At 49.4% G+C, this 20,813-nt stretch overlaps 1 protein-coding gene across 3 annotated transcripts; it reads left to right on the top strand.

Moving 5' to 3' along the window:
* Positions 1–319: 319 nt before the first annotated feature.
* On the top strand, positions 320–20,541 carry RD3 (RD3 regulator of GUCY2D). 3 transcript variants are annotated; one of them, XM_035557653.2, is made up of 4 exons: positions 320–497; positions 852–975; positions 9,403–9,728; positions 16,571–20,541. In XM_035557653.2, exons 2-4 carry the CDS (start codon positions 868–870, stop codon positions 16,866–16,868), a joined length of 732 nt encoding a protein of 243 aa, XP_035413546.1. In that variant the 5' UTR covers positions 320–497; positions 852–867; the 3' UTR covers positions 16,869–20,541. The 3 variants fall into 3 exon arrangements, with proteins under 3 accessions (XP_035413546.1, XP_050565564.1, XP_050565563.1); XM_050709607.1 differs by lacking the exon at positions 852–975 and having other exon boundaries at positions 371–497; positions 16,571–19,173; XM_050709606.1 differs by lacking the exons at positions 320–497; positions 852–975 and adding an exon at positions 6,334–6,629 and having other exon boundaries at positions 16,571–19,173.
* The last annotated feature ends 272 nt before the right edge of the window (positions 20,542–20,813 follow it).

Genomic DNA, 20,813 nt, shown 5'->3' with positions numbered 1-20,813 from the left:
TAAACACAGTCACCTCGCAGGATTCCCACAGTCTCCATTTTCCGGACCTCTCTTATGCCTCTTTTCCAGATGAAGTGCAGCCCTCAGACACCCCCCACCATCAGCAGCGCCTCCTCTCCGACCCCGCTAACACCTTCACCTCATCCCGCCTCCCCTCCCCACAACACCAGCCACCCGGTGACCGAAGAAGCCCTCAGGACCTCGGCCAGCCGCATTTATTAAACAAACTCATTAACCAAATGAGCGGCTCCGTTCAGCGGGCCGTTATTTATCAACCCCCCCTCCCTCAGGGCAGCGCCGCCTCAGGGCCCCCGAGCGCTATGGCGCGGTCGCCATGACAACGGCGGCAGCCGCGCCTCCGCCCGCCTCAAGCCGCCGGCAGCGGGCGGCCCGCGGCGGCTCCGCGCAACTTCGGCGCTGCCCCGGCGGAGGAGGAAGAAGAGGAAGAGGAGGAAGAAGAGGAAGAGGGGACGCTGCTGGCGCCCGGCGGGACGGAGGTGGAGCAGCCCGCTCTTTCCCGGCTCTTTCCGCGGCTCAAAGCGGGGCTGGGGTCGCTGTGCGTTCGCTGTGAGGGACGGGGCGGCGGGGACGGGGACCCTGCCGGGAGGGCTTGGGGGAGGCTGCATGCGGTGAGCTGCGTGCCTTTCTCCTCAGTGTGGGCTCAGCCACGGGCTTGGGAGAGCCCACGGAGTTTTGGGGGTTTTGGGGGGGTCTTTAAACCGGTGCCGAAGCCCGCCCGAGCGCAGAGGTGCCCGCTGCGTGACAGGTGGCCATGGCTTTTAGGGGTCAGGAGGGAGCCCCAGGAGCAGTGCCGTGCTGCTGTAAGCACAGCTGTTACCCCTCGTCACCAGGCCTAATCCGTCCCCGATGCGGGTTGAAGTTTGCCGTGCCAGCTCTGAGGGCTTGACTTCGCACCGTGTCCTCCTCCGGGCACCCTCCTCGCCCCGGCTGCCCACACAAGCGCTGCTGCAAAAGGTGAGCCGGGTGGGTGGGCAGGGGTGGGGTGCTCCCGCATCTCCCCAAACCTGGCCTCAGCCCTGGCACCTCTGGGAGCTAGCGCTGAGTGACTGGTTATGGGAAGAACAGGCACTCAAAGAGGAAAGTGTGGCTTGTTTAACAATGCTCAGGTCAGGCACCTGTCCCAGGAAGTGTTTTCGGTGGTAAGCCTGGCATTTAGTAAACCCACCTGCTACCACTGAGGTCAGTCAGGCAGATTTGGGGTTTCTGGAAGTGTAACTGAGAGCAGACTGCACTTTACATCCGTTAATGCTAGCACAGAAGTTAAATTCTATTTCAAGACAGCACTGTTCCTTGCTGCCGTCTGCAGATGCCCTGTAGGCAGGGCATTCACAGATTGCAAAGAGAAAAGTGAGCTTTCCCAGAGCTCTGCTGGATGTGGTTTCAGAGCCTATGCTGTAAGTGGTCTCTTCGAAGAGAGGCTTAACTCCTCGTACTGTAAGCTTAGCATTCATCCTTTGGGTGCTAATTTTAAAACAATGTGTGTTTTTAAGTAATTCCTATCACAAGGACCAAACTTGAACTCTGATCTTGGTATTCCTCAGAACAGGGAAAGCTCCCACATAGGTTAACAGTTCTGCAGTGAACTGGGGCGAAGTGAGACTTAGAGCCTGTCCTGAAAATATTCTTTCTGATGGACGCTGTAACCACGGTTCACGACTGATCAGAAATGTACAGGTGCCTGTTAAAATGTATTCTGACGTTATAATGCAATGAGTTACTCTTGCTTTCTGAGCAGAATCAGTCCTCGATCTGGATGGAGAATACACGTCTTGCCCACCTATTTTCACAGCACTTAGTCTGGTCTATGGCACAACATATGAATTAAAAAAAGAAACAAAACTACTTCAGTGGATGTGGCAACAGGTGAAATATGCTTTTGGGTCTGAGTTTCAAGCTCTCACTTTTGTATAATTCTATAGCTATATGTATCTGCTGTGAACAACAGCTTTAGGAACTCCTTGGTTTGTGACATTAGTGCCCACTTAATAATGTTGTGTAGTTACAGTAAGAGCAGACTAGAGGAGGATGAGCTGCGGATCTCTGAGTTTTAATTTTGAAAACCTTTTATGTTGGAGCCTTGCATCAGATGCCTGTTGCTGATTTATTGCAGCATTCTGTGGTTTATGTAATTTTAATAACAGGAAAGCTATGTGCCTTTGTTACTTTCCGAACTCTCACTTACATGGCTGGTGGAGAGTACTTCGTGTCCCTCTGCCCTCCCTGGAAACCTGACTTTGTAGTCTGCAGAGATCAAAGTGATATACAGAACTGAAGGTGTGTTTGATCCACCACAGCAAGATAGCGGTATCTGAGAAAAATATAGGAGTTTTAATAACAAGTTAGGCAAACAGAGCAAATCGGTGTGTTTTCAACTTCCCGGCTTCAGTAGGTTTAAGTAACAGCCTCATGTAAGTTGCATATGGTAGTGTTTGTGTGGTTAGTATTAGAAAACATTGTTTAAAAGCACGAGTGGGAATTTGGCACGAATGTAGGCCTGGTTCTCAGCACATGGAACTCATTTGCTCTGATAAGAAGACAAACTGTAAAATGCTACTATGCTTTGTAAGCAGATTTGGGTTACACCCACCCTTTTGCTTCTGCAGATAACAGGCAGATTATCTTCTGTACAGAGTCCCAGCCATTAGTGGAGCTCCAGGCTATTGGGCTCTTCCTTCACTTTTTCTTTAAGATCTGTAGATTGGATTTTCATCTGGAGTTAATCAACATAGCTCTTTTATTTATTGCAGTGAGGCAAATCTGTTTTATATTGGTCCAGCACTACTGAAGATTATGAAGCTGTACCAGTTTAGATCACCTACTGTTTCTGCTCGTGTTTTGACTCGTGATTGAAAAACACCTTTCTCATTCATACCTGAGCTTGGAGCCCAGCTCATGCTGAATTCTGGTTTCTTCACCGTGCAGATACAAAATGCACCAGATATCTGTTTTCTAAAAGATTGTAGCTCTGAGAAGGGATTACAAATGACACAAATTCTGGGGAGGTAAAAGCAGTATTTTTAATGTGTCCTCAATTGTAATGAGCTTCATTATAAAAAAATCTTTTGAGAGCTACTAGCTGTAGTGACATAACCATTGTAGCGTCTTCAAACTCGAGCTTTCTTCTCATAGAAATGGCACCACTTCTATTTCTGTTTTGTCTTGCAGCACCATGTGCTAGGCTCTGGCTGTCCTGTTATGCTGCCTAATGGTGATTTTTCACAGTGGAGCATGTTCACAAACGGTTTAAGTGACTCATGACTCTATGGCAATTGCACCAGGCAAAGAGCCAGGCCACTTCTACGATGCTGAAATGCAAAGTCTGGTGGAGGAAAAAAAAATATAGAATACAAAAAGTAGTCTGTGTACAGACTGGCAGCGTGCTTCTTGCATGCTCCTGGGAGCGCTCGTCATTCAGCAGCGCGCTGAGGTGGCAGCAGGAGCTGTCAGCCTGCAGCAGGCTGGGCAGGCCCTGCGAGTGCTGGCTGGGGGCTGCAGCGCCCCGTCCCGTCCTGCTCGCCCTCTCGCACCACTGCGAGCCTCTTCTGCCTGTCCCTAAACACCTGCAGCCACACAGACTTGACAGCAAATATCGTTTCATTAAAGTCTTGGCTCGATCCCCTAGGCTTGTTATTCAAAACGCCCTGCTACTTGAGAAAGGGTCGTGTCTTTGGATGTGTTTTAACTGCTGTGAAAATCCTTGGGCTGTAAGTAGCTGGTGTCCATCAGAAGGAGAACAGGCGCGCTCGTGAAGCGAAACGCCCCTTCTGCTGCGCTCTGTGCACAGATCCCCGAGCGTCCCCGGGAGTTCTCTCTCCTTATTCTGCAGGTCAGAATGAGGAATGCTGTTGCATTAAAAACATGATATTTGAATTGCTTTTAAGTTTCTTCATTGAAAAGCTCCATGTACTGCTTTTTCAGCATTAATTGCCTCATAGCAACTTCGGGAGATAGATGTGGGCTCTCAAGCTGAGGCTATAGTAATTTCCACTGAGATTACAATCGCACAGCAAGTAGCTGTAAACACGTACCCTCCCATGTCACTAAACAATAAGGGAGCCTCCAGCCAGATAGGAAATAGGGTTCTTTGGGCCTTGCTAAAGTAAAAGTCCCTGTATGGAGAGGATAACAACATGAAACTGCAGAAAAGCAGCAGAGAGCAGAGGTTCTGACAGAGTTCAGGTGGGCTATACAAATAAAACTATGAAGGTGTTGGCAGCAGTTTCTTGATTAGAACTTGCTGAGATCCTTTGCTTAGAGCAAAATTAAATATCCTTTTCATGGGAGAAATAGCATTGGGGTTCATCTGTGACAGTGTCCCTACTCAGTATCTCATGCAGGTATGGGCAGCAGCACAGCCACGACCACAGATTCTGCCCGAAAGCTGGTTAAATGCTGCATCAGGTAGCACCTAGGGACTTCAGAGCTGGCTGTAGTCAAACCAGCTTTAATCTACCTCTGTGCTGCAGTCGAGAGAGATGCTTAGATGCCCTTGCTGTCCAGAGGACATTGAGCTTCTGGCTTTTCTGGGTAACATAATTCAATCTTTACCAAAGAAGCAAATTAAAAAATAATTAATTACAGTAGTGTGCTCCACAGTTCCACATGTTCTGTTTTCCCTGTAGCTACATCTCCTTAAAAAAGCATGATCATAAGCGCAATTTGGGGATGGAGCTTGCCCCTCTTCTTCTAGAAATCATTTTCCTTGTAACCCTCTGATCTGGCACATGGAGAAGGGCTGGGTGGGTATCTTGCATGAACAAATTCTGTCTCCCTGCTCTCTGACTCTAGTCGTAAGGAGCTGCCACCCATGAGATGGGAGGGAAGGCATTTCCCCGCTCCTCAGCCCGGTTTGTTGGTACGCTTTGCCTGGGTGATAGTGGATTTCCGGGGACTATCTATAGCCTGCAGAGTGACAGCTTTTCCACTGATGTCACCCAACTTTGGATTAGGCTCCTACCCACCCTGCCCCTTAAGTCCTTTCTCCTTCTGCTCCGACACGACTGCCATATCCCTACGACTGCTGAGAGTCACTAGGGACTGTCAGTAGTGCTCCTGGACCGGCAGACTGTAAAGGCAAACCACAGGAGAGTTACCAAACTGAGAACACAGCTTTATAGAGAGACAAACTATATTCTTATTTTTTCATAAATACCCATTTCCCACCCTCTGGCTACTCCTTTCCTGTTCTGGAGGGCTTTGGAAGCTGGGAACCAGGAGGAGTGTTAATGGAAAGGAATTTTAATTTTTGGTTCAGAAGTTTATTTCCTAGCACAGTGAACAGGTCCTGCTGATTGACTCAGGGTTTACCTGAGAGCAGCCCTGCTGTAACAAGTCTTAGGTGGTGATCTGGCCTGCAAGAGCCAAAAAGAGGCTGATGTCCATCAGGTTGCAGGGGCAGCCTCCAGCTGGCAAAAGAATAGCCAGAGATCAAGCTATGGAAACATTCCCTTTTCTACTAAAAGAGCCAGGAAAACGTGAAATCCTGTTATGGGAAGGTGAGAAACCCAACGAGGCCTGTGGATGCTGATACTTGTGCTGATTCTTTGATACGTTCTCTGGAGCAAGAAGAGAAAATCGCAGGGGGAAATATGGGAGAAGGTAAAGAAGTGGAAGATGGGGAGAAATTACACAGAACATGTTGTGGGGAGGGAATGGAGAAAGCTGTAAAGTATGTTGGAAGGAGAGAAATTCAGAGTTGTTGCCAACGTGGAGAACAAAAATGAGATTTGGAGAGGCAGAAAGCTTCTTTAAAGCTAAAAGGAAACTTCTACATGAAGAAAGTCTGAGGTACTTACTAACAATCCCTAAAAATAGAAGAAAACCCTCAGAGGCTGTGTGTGAGAGGGAAAGCGAGGTATTCCAGACTTCAGTGTAACTTAAGGTGAACGTATGCTTAAAATCCTGTATGGTGCTTGGCCAGGCTTGCAGTAACGGTGTGAGGGAAGGTTTGTCTTGGGATGGGGTCACTGAGGCAAAAATCTTGAAACCTAGAGCTGCTCCTGGAGTGGAACTACTACAAACCACTCGGAAATTCTCATAAATAGCACCTGAGGAGCTCCTCAGGTGCAGGATAGCCTGTTACGAGGAACCAGAAAACTGACCAATTTCAGGACAAGGAAGATCTGTGTTCAGATGGGGGCTGCGTCTCTTTCCTTCTTTTAATAATTTTGACATGAATGCTTGCAAAGTGTAAATTTGTCCTTTTCCCCAAAGAAGGTCAGGCTGAAACTTTCACCATCCTTCGGTTGCCCACATCCTGCCAACAGTCCTTTGAGCCTTTCTATTAGGAGAGCCATTTTGAGTCATTTAATGATTAGCCTGCATGTGAACTTTAAATTGAAACCAGCAGCTGCAATTAATGGAGCCCATGCTACCTTCTGCAGGCTGCAAAGGCCAGTAGGGGAAAGAGTGGAGGCTTGTCAAGCCTGCTAAATAGAGATGGCCGGCTTCCAGCTCTCAAAAGGAGGAGGTGATGGATGGGAGAGGGGGAAGGAAACAATCTCATACAAACAAGACTCCCTTAGGAACAGCCAGCACAAGCTGCCACCATGCATGAAATGCTTGGACAGGATTTTCCTTCGTTTGAGGACTGGCCATTTCAGTTGCAGGTGAGATGCTTTTCTTGCTTTATATTGACCTCATGTGGAAGTAGGTTTTTCAAATAACATATGGGAGATGAGAGCAAGCCCCATTTGGAGCCGGTGGTATCTGTGTTCCAATCTCACTTGTGTTCTTTTTCAAAAGCAAGTCTATTTGTGACCAGTGCTTTATGAAAGCTGTGGGATACTTCAAAGCTTGGGTCTGGCATGCCTTGCTCAGACAAAGTGTCCAAAATGCATTTCTTACTGACTGCCCTCTGCTATCAGCAAAACAGCCCTCCTCAGGCACAGCTGCTTTATTCAGGGAGCCCTACGGGGTGAAGCAATAAGGTAAAAGCAGTAGGAATGCTGCAGGGCCCTGTGGAAGCCAGGACAGTCAACTCAGAGCCCACGTCTCCTTGCTCTGGCTCCCAGTTCTCACCTCTAAATGCTCCTCTTCTAACGAAGCAGCTGGTGAGCTAGGAATAACTGGAAAGATGCTCTTCAGCTTCACAGCTACTCTGCTGCACACCGACTTGCCCCTACCTCGAGTCAGGTCAGCAGAGTTAAACCAGTGGGAGACCAGGTCACAGCCAGAATAAAAACAAATGAATCCAACCTTTTGCTGGTAAAGTACAACTGATAGGGTATGCCTTCCTTCATCTAGTGAAGGTGCAAGTGGAAATAATAATGATATCTTAAGTGGTTAGATACCTGTAAAAGTTTATGACAAATTGTAGTTGTCACATATGCTGAAAAGAAATGGAAGCGTTACAATTTGTTACAACGGCTTGTGGTCTGCTCTGCTGCTCCCTTCTGCTACCTACGTGATACACGGGGTGGTAAGAGCAAAGACAAGGCTCTGAGGATCTTCACCCGTAGCACGTAGCGGTGAGCGGAGGCCACCACGTGGCAAGATCCGGGCACGTTCGGATGGTGGCATTATGGAGCTGACGGTGTCAGCACACCAGTTCCAGCCTGAGTTCGTCCATCCTGGCAAGCTGGCCAGCAGCAGTGATGACGCGAGAGCAAGAGAGCAGCAAGCTGGAGGCGCCTTGGTGGTGGAAGCAAAGGAAAGGACCCGCTGCTCCTCCTCCTACAGAGCACAGGAGCAGATTGCTTCCAGCAAATGCTGACTCTGGCTGGGATCATAGGGAGAGTCAGAGCTGACGCTCCAGGATGAAAGCCAGTCACTATAGTGATTCCTCATGAATAGGCATTGTAAGCTAGCGAAGGAGTTAATGCTTATACAGGTCCAGAAGGGTACATGCAGCCTTACGCACCCAGGTAGCCAGATCTGTGTCCTCCGGAAGTTTTCATCCCTTTTACGTGTTCCTTCTGAAGAAACCAGAATTGCTTGCTGAGAGAGGTGGGATATTGGGCCAGAGAAACTTGTCCTTTGATGCATTTCGGCAAACTTTGTGATTGTAGAAAAGCGTAAGCATTAGACCTTGAAATCCCTTCAAACTTGGGACACTGCACAGACTAGCCAGGTTTTGGGAGCATTTGTCTTTAATGGTGCGACACATTATGTGACATGAACGTTTTTTGAAGGAGAACAAGGCTACATGACAGCAAGTGATAAAGGTGCGGAAGCAACTGAAGCAGCCTTCTCACCCAGTGCGGATGGTGATGGGATGGCAGCTTAAAAGCATATTTTTCTCCCTTTTATGTCTGTCTGTGTGTCTGTCTCTCAGTAGCGAGGATTTTCCCAGGCCCTGCAGAATCAGGCTCTTTAATGCACTGCCCTCACGTTAACTTGTGACACCCTGGCCTGACTGAGCTGTTGCCAGGAGCAGCCTTTTGGTGGTCCAGCTGCAGCCCTTCCATGTGCCACTCCTGCTCCCTGGGGGCTGGCAGAGGGGGAGCACCGAGGCACGTTAAGTGTGCTGCGTGAAGAAACAGATGCTGTTTTTGCTCTTGTCCAGGTCCCTGGTGCCTGCTTTGGGCTCCATTGTGTCGCAGCACAAATACAATAGTTAATAACTTTGTTCCACGCATTGTCCTCTGGAAGTGGCTACACAAAGGGGAGTTAATTCTCTTTCAGCTGATTGGCAGGGCTTGTTTTGCCTTCTGTGTAAACCCCCTCAGCAGAGACCTGTGGCATCCAAGTGGTAACACTCAAACCCCGCGTGCTGCCGCTCCGCTCTGAGCCCAGCCTCGTTCCCTTGGCTCTGCTGCGCCTTAGGTGCATGTGCCAGCAGGGCTGGCAGCTGGGCTTCTGCTTGTAGAACAGGGGGAGCCTCTCCCTCCGCCTGCAGAAACGCTTGTTACGTGCCTGAGGCTCTTGTAGTTAGTGCAGCTGCTGCTTCTGCCAGCACCGATGAGCCCTATTGCTTGTGCTCCAGCCAGAGCAGATGTGCCCTGGGCACCTATAAAGACGTGTCCACGTGTGGGGATTTTGCACGTCGGGTGCTGCGAGGTCCCGCTCTCCCGTGAGGTTCAGACAGGCGGGCGCTGATCCCAGCCCCTCCGTGTGGGGAGGGGAACGCTTCCCCAGCCTAACCCGCAGGGAGCGAGGTATCCTTACAACTTCAGGTGTAGGAACTGTGCCTGTCGTTTTAATTACGTGGTGACTGGAAGTTCGGGGGAGATGGAGCCTCTCTGTGCTTTGTCTCTCCCTCTGCACGAGCTGGCTGCCGTGGGTGAGATTTCTCAAGGTGCTCAGCACTGACTAGCTCTTCTAATCCAGTGGCACTTTCAGGTGAACAGTGGGCTCGAGGGGTGTGTGGGGGAGAAAGTTCTCAGCTGTGTTGAAGATGGCACTGTTTGTTTTTTTTTTTCTCTCCCTCCCTGCCCCCAGTTTGTTCCCAGTGAAGACACGCAGGGCGCTATGTCGCTGGCATCCTGGTTCAGGTGGAATGAGCCCCCCAGCCGGATTTCCCAGAGGAACCCCACCGAGATGGTGGTCGAGACGCTAATGATGGAGCTGAGCTGGCAGATGAAGCAGGCGGAGAAGCAGCAGCGGGAGCGGGAGAATGAGTATCGCAAGATCAAGACTGGGGTGGACTACGGCTGGCTGGTCAGCTATCCAAAGCAGAGCTATGATATCAGCCCCGGAGAAAGGCTGCAGCTGGAGGATATGTGTACCAAAATACACCCCTCCTACTGTGGGCCTGTCATACTCAGGTACGGTAACAGATCTGATGATACTGACCTTTCCCTTCCCCTTCTCCTCTTTGTGGCATGGGAGGGGGGAGCAAGAGTTTTTAGGACCAACAGAACGAAGACCCGGTATGCTGTATCAAAAGTTGTGTTGTGGAAGAAAAGGGATTGAACGTTTTCAGTCAGTTTAATGTGGTATCACTTCCTCCAAAATGCCAAAAGGCGCTGTTGTATTTTTCAGCCTGAGTCATATATGCCCAGAAAAAGGAGGGAGTGCGTGCTTGCCCCCCTTGTACACCTCCCAAATCCCTGGTAGGGAGCAGGGTGCTGGTGGGGCGCAGTTGGCTTGAAAGGCTGGGCTGCTTCTGGCTTTTGCAGCGCAGGGGTAGGCACAGCCTGGTGGGCCTTCCCAGCAGTCCTGGGCACGGGGCTGCCGGCCGGGCAACCGTGCGGGAGACGGACTTCAGGAATAGAGCTGACCCCCCAGTGGCATCCCGACTGGAGGGGAGGGAGGCGCCTTTCTTCCTTTTGGGGCAGCTGTTCCAAGTTAAACCCTCTGATGTGGCACAGTGCAAGTGAGGAGTGACTCCGAGGTCCCAGGCAGTCACAGCAGAGCTGGGAGATGGGCCCTTACAGCCCTCTTGCCCCATTTCTATGGGTTCTTCAGCTGGGACTGGGATGGTCCTAGCAGGTCACGTACGTGGCCAGGAAAGGATGCCCAAACTGCCTCTCTTGCCCCCATCTTGCTCAGGATTGAACCTTGGAAGCGGGGGGGCACAGGGCTTTGGCTATTGCAAAGGCTGCTGTGGTGGAAGAATCAGAGATCTGGAGGCACTCGGTGGCCAAGTTCTCCCCAGTTAAAGGCTTCTGGAAACAGCACTTGCCTTGTATTTGTACAGCTTGGAGCTACGCCGTAAACAAGCCACTAAAACCCCTTGGGGTTCCAAGTAATTTTCAGCATCCCCAGGGCCACTGAGCAAGGCCTGTCTGGCAAACGTGAATTTCCATGAGAGCAGGCTTCAGTCACGGGAGCTGGGAGGCCCCAAGGTTCTTAACTGCCTTCAGAAGAGAGTGTTAAGCTGAGCCATGTACAATTTGCTACTTTTTTTTTTTTTTTAACTGCCACAGGCCGTGCAAGATGCTGAGCGCTTGTAATTTTCGATTAATTTCAGTGTAGCTTGTAGTGGTTATTCCCTCTTGTTCAGGATTCAGTATATGGTTAAGAGCAGATAAACAGACTCAACAATGCTGAGGGGCTGTGTGTGCGCATAACTGAAAAATCACAAAGCCATCCTGTTAAAAGGCCTCTCAGAGGTTGCTCTGATAGGCTATCGCAAATGGCATTCCTCTATCAGTCAAGAAGTGGCATCATTTGTTTGTTCCATACTATGCCGATTGTGTGGTTAGCAGAGCCCCATGGAAAGAGGAGGCTCGAGTGCCTTTGTTGTTTCAGTGCAGTGGTTGAAAAGGGAATGCCACGGCCACACAAATGGCAGAGCTGGCCTGGGTCAGAGGGCTGTTTGATCCGGGTGCAGTGCAGGAGCTTCTGCAGAAAGAAAAGAAAACGAACAAGGCAAGCAGATGCAACAGTGTGGACGATCACAGTATCTCGTGACTAGCCGCTGACTTGCTGTGCCTTGTAGCTTGGAGGCTTTCGGAGCCTGAAGTGGGCCTTCTGGCCGTAACTGCCCTACATGGCTGCTTCTTTCAGTAGTTTGTGGTTTTGTTTTTTTCTGGTTTGTTTTTGACCATGTAAACTTCTAGCGTTTGTGGCGGAGTTCCACGTCTGAACTGTGGCTTTGCTGTGGAAAACTGTGTTTTGCTTGTCCTAAACTAACACGCACTGGTTTTATCTGCTAATCCCTTTTTCCTGTGTTGGAGAAGTGAATGGTTGATCCCTCTTCTTCCCTACCTCCTATCTGACTGGCCAGTGGTTCAGAAAATGAAAAAGAATGGGGCTTGCTGTGCTAGGAGCTGAAAATGTACAAGAGAAAAGAAGGAATGTGCAAACTAACTAGAAGACAGACAAAACTAGATCAGTTCTCTTCTCAGAAAGTGAGATAACGTGGAAATTTTAATAACTTGCCCCACATGTACAAGATGGGTATGATAGCTAGGAATTTGACTGAAATCCACAAACTTCCAATGACGTATTTTAATCACGAGATCACTGTGCTTCTGATGTTTCTTCCTGAAATACCCCGTGACTTTGCAATACGTAGCAAGTTTTAGAAAAATCTTTCACCAAAAAAAAAAATCTACAAACCTGGATTTGGAAATTTGGATGCAGAGTTTGTTCTGCTTGTGTTGTTCATGGTCTCCTCCTTTGTGAGATTCTGAGCTAATAGTCAAAGCTAGAACAAAACAGTTTTGTATGAGTTGTCAAAGATGGCACTTCATTCTCCAAAGGAGTAAACAATTATTCAAATTGTCCTTTTGTGTGGCTACGGTCACGTCCACTGACAGCAGAGTTTCTATGGGTGTGGAAAAGACCGGAGACTTCTTAAGTGGGAGTGTTTTTTCCAGGTCCAGTTAGGTCCAGTTAGCCTGTCCTGTAAAAGCTGTATTTTGAGTCAACAGAATTTTTATTTGAGCCTCTTGAAATTCTGTATTTGGAAGATTCAACTACCCTTTAAATACCATCACTTCTGCCATCAAATATCTGGAGACTCTGATTTACCTCACTGCAAATAAAGCTGTTGGGTTCAGGAGTAACTTAGCTTCAGGTTACTGGCTTGGAGATTGCTGATAATTTAAAATTTAATCCTGGAGTCATTTGAAGGGAGTGACAGTGAGTTTGGTCAGGCTCTTTCTTGGGGATGACCAAGGGGCTGGAGCACCTCTCCTCTGAAGACAGGCTGAGGGAGTTGGGGTTGTTCAGCCTGGAGAAGAGAAGGCTCCAGGGAGACTTTACAGCGGCCTTCCAGTGCCTAAAGGGGGCCTGCAGGAACTAAAAGAGGGTAGCTTGAGATTAGATGTAAGGAAGAAATTCTTCACTCAGAGGGCAGTGAGGCCCTGGCACAGGCTGCCCAGAGAAGCTGTGGATGCCCCATGCCTGGAGGTGCTCAAGGCCAGGCTGGATGGGGCTTTGGGCAACCTGGTCTGGTGGGAGGTGTCCCTGCCCATGGCGGGGGGGTTGGAACTGGGTGGGCTTTGAGGTCCCTTCCAACCCAAACTGTGATTCTGTGATTCCATGGTTAGTGCCACAGTCCTTTGAGAGTCAAGCAACCTCCTCTATCAAAGCTGCTCATAGCTTCTTAATGTAACCGGAAATCTTGCCCCAAATACAGATTTGGAAGTCAGCAGCTAATTATTAGCACTAGGCACCCCGTGTTTTCTTTGAATGACTAACTCTGGAGCTCCCAGTTCAGACAGGTGCTCAGGAGCACACTTACCTATAGGCATATTGTTTAAGTCCAGTGACTTGTACTGGATTTAACAGGTCTTTAAAGTTCAGGCTCTACTTAGGAAACCGTTGAACTGGGGACCCACAAAATAAGGTAGGCAAGTGACAGCATTTAAAAAAAAACAAAACCAAAACCAGTGGCAATACGAGCCAAGCATAGCCACTCTTAAAATCTAATAGCTGTATGAGGAAACTGAAGGGTCACAATTTAAACAGATTTGTTTGAACTGTGACCGAAGCACAGCTGGACTAGAGAACCTCCCTGTGTGTGCACGCACACGTTCCTTAGGTTTCGGTGCTGGCTCAAGGTGGCTTTTGTTGATAGTCACGTCTAAGACGTCGACATTACACTCATAGAATATATTACAGGTTAGCTACCAGGAGCATCACAACTTGTTTCACAAATAAGACAGATAGGTCTACTTTTCTGATGAGTAAGGAAACACTGTTGATGGATTTTCAGATATGGTTGTGCAGTTGCTGGGTTCAAAACTACTCCATGCAGAAGGGCAAGGGTGTTCCCCTGCGCTAGAAGGCAGGTAACCCTTGTGCAATTCTGTGGGCTTGACCCCACCGAGCAGCTGTGCGTGGTGTGTTTTTCCCAGTGATGGCATGCAGGACACAGGCCCCCACTCCTCGATTCCAGAGGTTTCACACGCCGCGTGCTTTGTGCAGGGATCAGGCAGCTGATCAGCCAGCACGTCGCCTGGCTTGCACCGACGGCCAGGGAGGATGGCTTCAGCTGCGCACGGGCGGCTGCGGCAAGCATCACCCGTCTTCCAGTACGCGGACTGGTTTAGCTGGACCCCAGCCCCTGGGAAGGTGCCCGTCCGTGCTGCTGGGAAGTGTCTCCGGCGTGCACGCCTTCTGAACTTTATACATGGACTGTCCCTGACACAGGCATGCTGGTCAGCGGGCACTAGTAGAGGGACAGAGTTCATCCCTCTGCGGGGGGAGCAAGGGGCCCCTTGCCCTTCTCCATCACGGTGACGGTGGCTTTTCTTTGGGTGACTGGCAGACGGGCTTTGGGATGGCTTTCTGTTTGGTTTTTAGACTTGCTCAAATCTGTATTAAACAGTTTGTGTGTCAGTCCTGGAAAGTCAGAGGTAAATGTTAACCACAGAGCAGAGTTCACAGCACAGTTCTCGCTGCCATAGTTAAGCAGAGTGCAAACAGGCAGGTGGCTGAGAAGGTGGAAAGTTACACTGATTTTACAGAACTACTTCAGCTACATCCACTGGGAACGTTATTAGCACCACGGCATTACAGAGCTTTGTGCTCAGGGGGCACGTTTCCTGTAGTACCACCCCTGTTTGTTCTTGTTCCCAGAATTAGGCGATGGTCCTTGTTGCCACATGCTGCTGTCTGCTCTGGGGCCCCAAGCCAGCAGTGTGACAGCCTCCACAACCGGAGGCTCTGCAGAGGTCTTCTGGGTGCACAATTGCCAATATAAAAGAAGGGGATGTACTGGTAGACGGATGTAATATGACAACATCGCTCTTTAAAATACACACAGAGGTAAAATAATGGGATGACTCATTCAGTTCACCTCTGCAATGAAAGACCTTTGAGGATGCTTTCCCCAGTATAATAACAATGGTGCAGAGACTTGACTTTTGATGGACTCATCTGTCTAAGCGCCTGACTAGGATAAAGGGAAAAGTGTATTTGTTGTGAGAACTGCGTTTGTGGCTCTGTGATAACGCCACTGAAGTGCCTCCTCAGAAGGCAGAAAGGGTGCCTGCAACATACAGCAAGTCTCTACTAGCACTGTCGTGTGTAACCCTCGGGATGGGGGGTGATGAGGGCTAGGGCGAGGCAGATCAGGAACACATCCTAAGCAACTGAAATGGCTAAGGAACATGGTGGTGACTTTGGTAGGCAATCCTCAGGTCCTGAAAGGGACTGGTACCTCTGCTGATGCTGTTTCCTCAGCGCCGTGCAATGCTGGTCTCTCCACGGCTGTACGCGCCGCTGCCAGTACTTGCTGTGAGAGAACCAGCACTGAAATGTCTGGGTTATAGCATGGTGCTGGGAGAGGTGTCCAATACCAGCCCTGCACAGTAAGGGTCAAAAGGTGTAAACACACAGTGAATCTTTCTGCTACATCTTTGGCTTTCCTTCTGTCCTTATTGTCTTGGGTGTCCCTTGGTACCATTAACCAGTGCAAATCCATAGTGCGTTGAACTCCCTGGTATATCCCTAGGGCTGATTTAAAATAAAACAAGAGGCAGGATCTTACTCTATCAGCAGCTGTCGTATTAGGCTTATTTAAATACAATCTCACTGTTTTCCATCATCATTCAGTTCTTTAAAAAAAAAATACCAAAATGATTACAGACATCACACGCTTCAGCTTCCATTAGGTATAAATACCTGGCTTTTAGTGAAGTTCTAACTTAGCTCTGTTTGTGGATAGAATTGTTAAGAAGCGAAAACTGATCAGAAGAGTAGCCTCATTACCCTCTGTCATAAGCACACGCTCTTGCAGAAGAGCAGGATATTTGCACAACCAGCGCGGGAGCCTTGGGAGCGGCTCGCGTGATGGCGAGGCCGGGGGCCAGGTCACCCGGCCAGGTGCCCAGAAGGGTACGCTCGCTTCTCGGCCCACCCAGGGGCTCACTCACTGACTCGAAGACAAGTACCCTGCAAAAGAAACAGTGGTAATTCTTCACTTCCCTCATATTGAGCTAGCTTAATGAATGTCAAATATATATATATATATATTTTGAGCTCTTTGCTGAGAAGGCACTGGGGTAATTCAGAGCTGTCTAATGAGATCCAGCATTGTGCTGCCAACGTGTGTTATCAACAGAGCCACTCTGTTATCTTACATCCATGGGAAGACAAAATGCCATTTTACCGAAATTTAAATATTAAGAAATGATCAAATGTATAACCAAGAAGTTTTACTGGGTAAGAGTCTGGCTAGTGGCCACTGGGTAATGGTATGGGGAAAGAGAATGTGAAACATGGGAAGTCCAGGGGGACCTTCTCTGGTTTATGCTCAGCTTCTGGTAAGCAGCAGTTCAGGCAGTATTTGAGCAAGAATTTACGTTTGGACAATCGTGTTTAATCAGCACTGATGGGGATGTTTTCCACAAACTCGTCTAGTCATTCTGTTCCTCAAGCTACTGATAGCACTGAGCTCTGATTTAAGAGGTGCTGTGTAAAAGGAGCACTTTCCGTTTCAAACGTGGCACCTTCTAGCTTTGTTTGGTGCTCCTTACTGCTTCTTGTGCCTGTGAGAAAGAGTGATTCATTGCTTCCTTATATTCTCTGGCTTTCTTGTGATTTTAGAGACCTTGAGCATATCTCCATGGCTCCTCCCTGTTGTTGTTCTTGATCCAAGGAGACCCATTTTGCAAGAGAGCGCAAGTTCCAAGCCTAGCGCTGTGACTTGGCAGCAAGCCCTGATTTGATGTTTTTAATCAAAGCTGTGCCTTGACTGTGTTTGCAGATTCCGGCAACTCGTTGCTGAATACGAGCCAGAAGTGCAGGAAGTATCCCGGCTCTTCCGCTCCGTCCTGCAGGAAGTGGCTGAGAAGATCAAAGAGGAGGAAGAGGCCAAGAAGCTCGCCAGGCAATGGAACACAAAGAACAAAACCAGCCTCTCCTTAACAACGTTTAAATCCCGGTCCAGGATTTCTCCGTTCATCAGCGACATCAAGACCATCTCTGAAGATGTCGAACGGGGCACCCAGCCCACCAGGAGGGTTTGGAGCATGCCCGAATTTCGGAACGCCAAGGATTACTGACTCTGTACTGAACAAGGTTTTTAAACAGTGATCTCTCAAACTCCCAGTTAACCCTTTTTTAGCTCTACCATTTTTCTCTGTTCCAGCTCTCCCTTCCCGTCTGTCTCCCTCAGAAGCTGTGACCATAGCAACTGCTGCTGACGCCCGCGGTGTGTGACAATTTATTACTAAACATGCTAGCCTTTCCTTTAATTTAGTAGTATTCGGTAACCTTACGGGCAACTTACTGTCTCATTTTTATTTCTGCTTCCTTGTGGAAAATGAATTAGTTCTGTGATGTCTCTCTGCTCCCTCTCCCCCCAGCCTGGATGTAGTTCCCTACTGGAGCTATTGCCCCGAGCTGGTGAGCGCTGCGGGCTGGAGCAATCCTGCTGAAGGCAGGGAGGCCGCTTACACGAGTAAGGCTTGCAGGATCAGGCCTGGGGGTTTGGGAGAGTAGAACTGAACTTCCTTTCTCAGCAAACGACTTTTCTCAGTGCTATAGCAGACTTCACAGGTAAAACCCAGCACTGCTCTTGATCAGCTTTTTGCTGACAATTAGCAACGCAGCCCGAGCAGAAACAGAGCCAGGCTTTTTGAGATGGGAGACCAGCTTTATTCCACAGCAACTCGTTTGTGTGTGCTCAGGTTTCTTGGGCGTTTTCTCGCTTGTGCAGGCAGAACCCCTGAACCTTGCACCTGCAGAGCAGACAGAAGCACAGCATGCCCAGGGTACCTCGGTGCTGGGTCAGAAGCTGTTCTTGCCCCTTGGTGTGCTCTGTCCTGCACCCCAGTAACAAGTCACGGGGCTGAGATTAATGGTTGTGACTAAATCTGAAAAAGCACTGAAGTATAGTATCACCAAAGGGTGAAGGGAATCAGCATTCATCCAGAGCGCTCCTAGTACAGCTCAGATCATTTCAATAAGCTGCTGCTGTGAGCGACTGAAGGGCTCTGGTACGTGAAGGTTTGTTCCCTCGGTCTTCTCCCGAGCGCTCAGCTGAGTGCTTTCCCGTGTCACGGGCTGAGGTGATACCGTGACAGAAGCAGCTTTAATGCAAATTGAGTAGCCTGTAGGCCAGCACGGTTCTCCTGAGACCTTGTGTAAACAAGAAAATGCCACTGAGGAGAGCTACTGGGGCCCTAATTCAGCATCCGCAGGGAAAACTCACCAGGAAAGGAAAGAGTGTCACAGAGTGATCATCATGGGTCCTGTAGAGAAGCCAAGGACTAGGAGGATGCTTTGTGGTTGCCAACAGGAGATGGGGAAGGAAGGAAGAGAGGAATCTCCCTGCGTGACTGGCTTCTGGGGAATCATCCCAGTGGGATCTAGCCTCCTGGAGGGCCCTCTAGCTTTGTTGTTCTTCTGCCTGCTTCCAACTCCTTTCCCCAGGGATCTTTGCGTCAGCACGTGGGTACTACAGCCAAGATAAAATCCTCTGAAGCCATGCCAACTCCGGGAAGAATTCCAGCACATGAAATTTATCCTAGAGTAGAAATGTGCAGTTTCTTCCAGAGATGGGGGAGGGCAGCATAAAACAACAATCAAGATGAGACCCTTAACAGCGCTCTAAAAGTCTGTGGGATTCTGACTCCTCTTGGCTACCCAAGATTGAGCACCAGGCCGTAGCTTCTAGCCCCCTGGTGAACACTGCCACCGGCACCCCTCCTAGGGCCAGAGAGCAGAGACTTCTACTCAAAACCTCAGGGCTTTCAAATAGAGTTTGGGATGGGCTATTTCAACTCTGGGTCACCGAGGGAGATTTAAAGCCTTCTGACAATCAGCTTGGTGTTGTTTAGCTCTATGTCCCTGTGAAGTCTTGTGTTTGTGTACGTGAAGTAAAACAAAGGCTCGACACGTTTGGCATAGCCTTAGCTGTCTAAAAGCTGTATGATTTCTGCCAAGGGATCACCACAATTTGCAGAAAAAAAAGTTTTGAAAAAAAGTTAGGTTTTTAAAATACGTTTGCAAGCCACGGATGGTACTAAAGGTCATGAATTTCATGCTACAGCTCAGTAGTCTTTTTTTTTTTAAACTCACGTTCTATTTTGACACCTTTAGTATTGAGTGCATTGATGCACTGTTTGATGGACTGCTGGGAGAGAAAGGCCATTCTGATACATCACCTCACACTGTTACCGTACAGCGTCTGTGACGTGCTCACTCTTTCCTAAGGAGACTCAGGAGTAACTAACTTCCCTACACCAAGGTACAAAGCCAAGGAAAGCCCCTGAAGGCTGTTCACGCTTAGCGCAGCATCCTGTGATGGCGCTGCGTCCCTCATTACCATCCTCAGCTAGCAGATAGCAGTCTTGTTTTACAGTCAGCACAGGGAGACTACTCTGAACTTTGGTCCAAGCCACGCACGCATGGAGGCCAGGCTGGCAGTACCCGTGACAGCTGCCATGCCCCAACTCACCTGTCGTTTCTATTTCCACAATAGAATGTCATCCAAGCTTTCAGACAGTGTCACTTTCTCCCTGTACCACTTCTGCAAGCTACACTGGGCGCACAGTACCATCCGAGGATAAAGGGACGTTCAGGCACCAAGCCGTGAGGTTTATATTCTCACTACAGGACACCGAGTACCCCGAAAGGTGTAAAACAAGCGCTGTGCTTGCCTGTGGCCAGCTGCTTGGTGGCTGACTGTGCCCTTCTGTGCTGTGTGCGCACCAGCAGGTACTGAAGCAGAGCTGAGGAGGGGGCTAGGACTCTCAACTGCTGCGCTGTGCTTGTAACGCTTGTTTTTCTTAGAAATGCTGTAGACTGAGCTATAAATGATCCTTTGGTCACAGCAACAAATAACTACCCTTTTTGCCTTGTCCTAATTCCCTCTTTTACGTGGCTAAACGAGAATTTTACTTTAAATCAGGAGCATGCAACTCCTGGTTGTCCTCCCCCCCCCCGCAGCACGGCGGTGCACAGCCCGGAGCGGGCGCACTGCAGTGCTTTTGGAAGCTCCCCCAAGTGCCCGGCTGCAGCTGACTGCCCACGAAGCTGGGCTAACGCCTGTCTGAAACAAACCCTCCTGCAGCTTGCACAGTGTCAACACCAGGTCCTTACCAGCACCTGCACTACGCTGCAGCTCTGCTCCCCCCGGGCTGCGCTGCCTGCTGGTGTAGGAGCGTTCCTGCAGGGCTCTGAGGGACTGCGCTGTGCTTAGCCGCTCCTGAGAGCCCAGGGTCTTCATTCCTACAAAGGGTAGAAAGCGAAATAGCAGCACAACACCATCGGCAAACCACTGAGTGAACTGACCAAAAATCTCTCCAAGTCCTCAATTAGTCTCAAAACTGAACAAAGATTTTGGTGTCAGCCCAGAGCGTCACTATTGCCCCAGCGCTGGTCGTGTTACGCTGTCCAAAGGACGTGTGACACCCAGGAAAAGCAGTCCGAGACTTACTTCAGGCGCTAACACGTAACGGCAACGCCTCCACAGCAGCTCAGGTGCGCTGCTCGACTCGAAGGGGCTGACGTTTCTCAAACACTGCTCCCCGCTGCAGCCCTGCTCCTACAGCAGCCTGGCCACGGGCGGTGGCAGCCCGCGAGGAGGTGCAGGAGGAGAGCGGTTCCTCACCCGCCTCAGCTGGCACGCCCTGGGGAACGGAGCGCACTTCACAGGAAATACCTGTCTGCTGAGAGCATGCTGTTTGTACGTTTCATCGGGGAACCTCAGAGAATTAAAGCAAAGCTGTGAAATATAAAACAAATTTTTGTGTTTGTTGTCTTTAATTAAAGAAGCATCACCTGTCCACACGTAGCCAAACACGAGAGCGGTTCTACTTCTCTGCTGCACACTGTGTGTGTATCAAAGGAGGGAGGCAAGACTGGTAAGGGCACCAAACCTAAACAAAAACCCCATCCTCTCTCTACAAGGTACAAACGCAGCCACCTACTTTCTTCCTTGCTGCCTCTACAAAGAGATCCCAAGACTTCAGGTGATAAATAGCTACAATTAAACAACTGCA

The sequence above is a fragment of the Cygnus atratus genome, chromosome 3 (assembly GCF_013377495.2).
Source record: "Cygnus atratus isolate AKBS03 ecotype Queensland, Australia chromosome 3, CAtr_DNAZoo_HiC_assembly, whole genome shotgun sequence".
Lineage (NCBI taxonomy): Eukaryota > Metazoa > Chordata > Aves > Anseriformes > Anatidae > Cygnus > Cygnus atratus.
This window is presented reverse-complemented; position numbering and strand designations above follow the sequence as displayed.

Coding starts and splice junctions, on each gene's coding strand:
- RD3 (XM_035557653.2), top strand. CDS start 868: ATGCGGGTTGAAGTTTGCCGTGCCAGCTCTGAGGGCTTGACTTCGCAC. Junction 976..9,402: donor CACAAGCGCTGCTGCAAAAG/GTGAGCCGGGTG, acceptor CCCTGCCCCCAG/TTTGTTCCCAGTGAAGACAC. Junction 9,729..16,570: donor TGTGGGCCTGTCATACTCAG/GTACGGTAACAG, acceptor CTGTGTTTGCAG/ATTCCGGCAACTCGTTGCTG.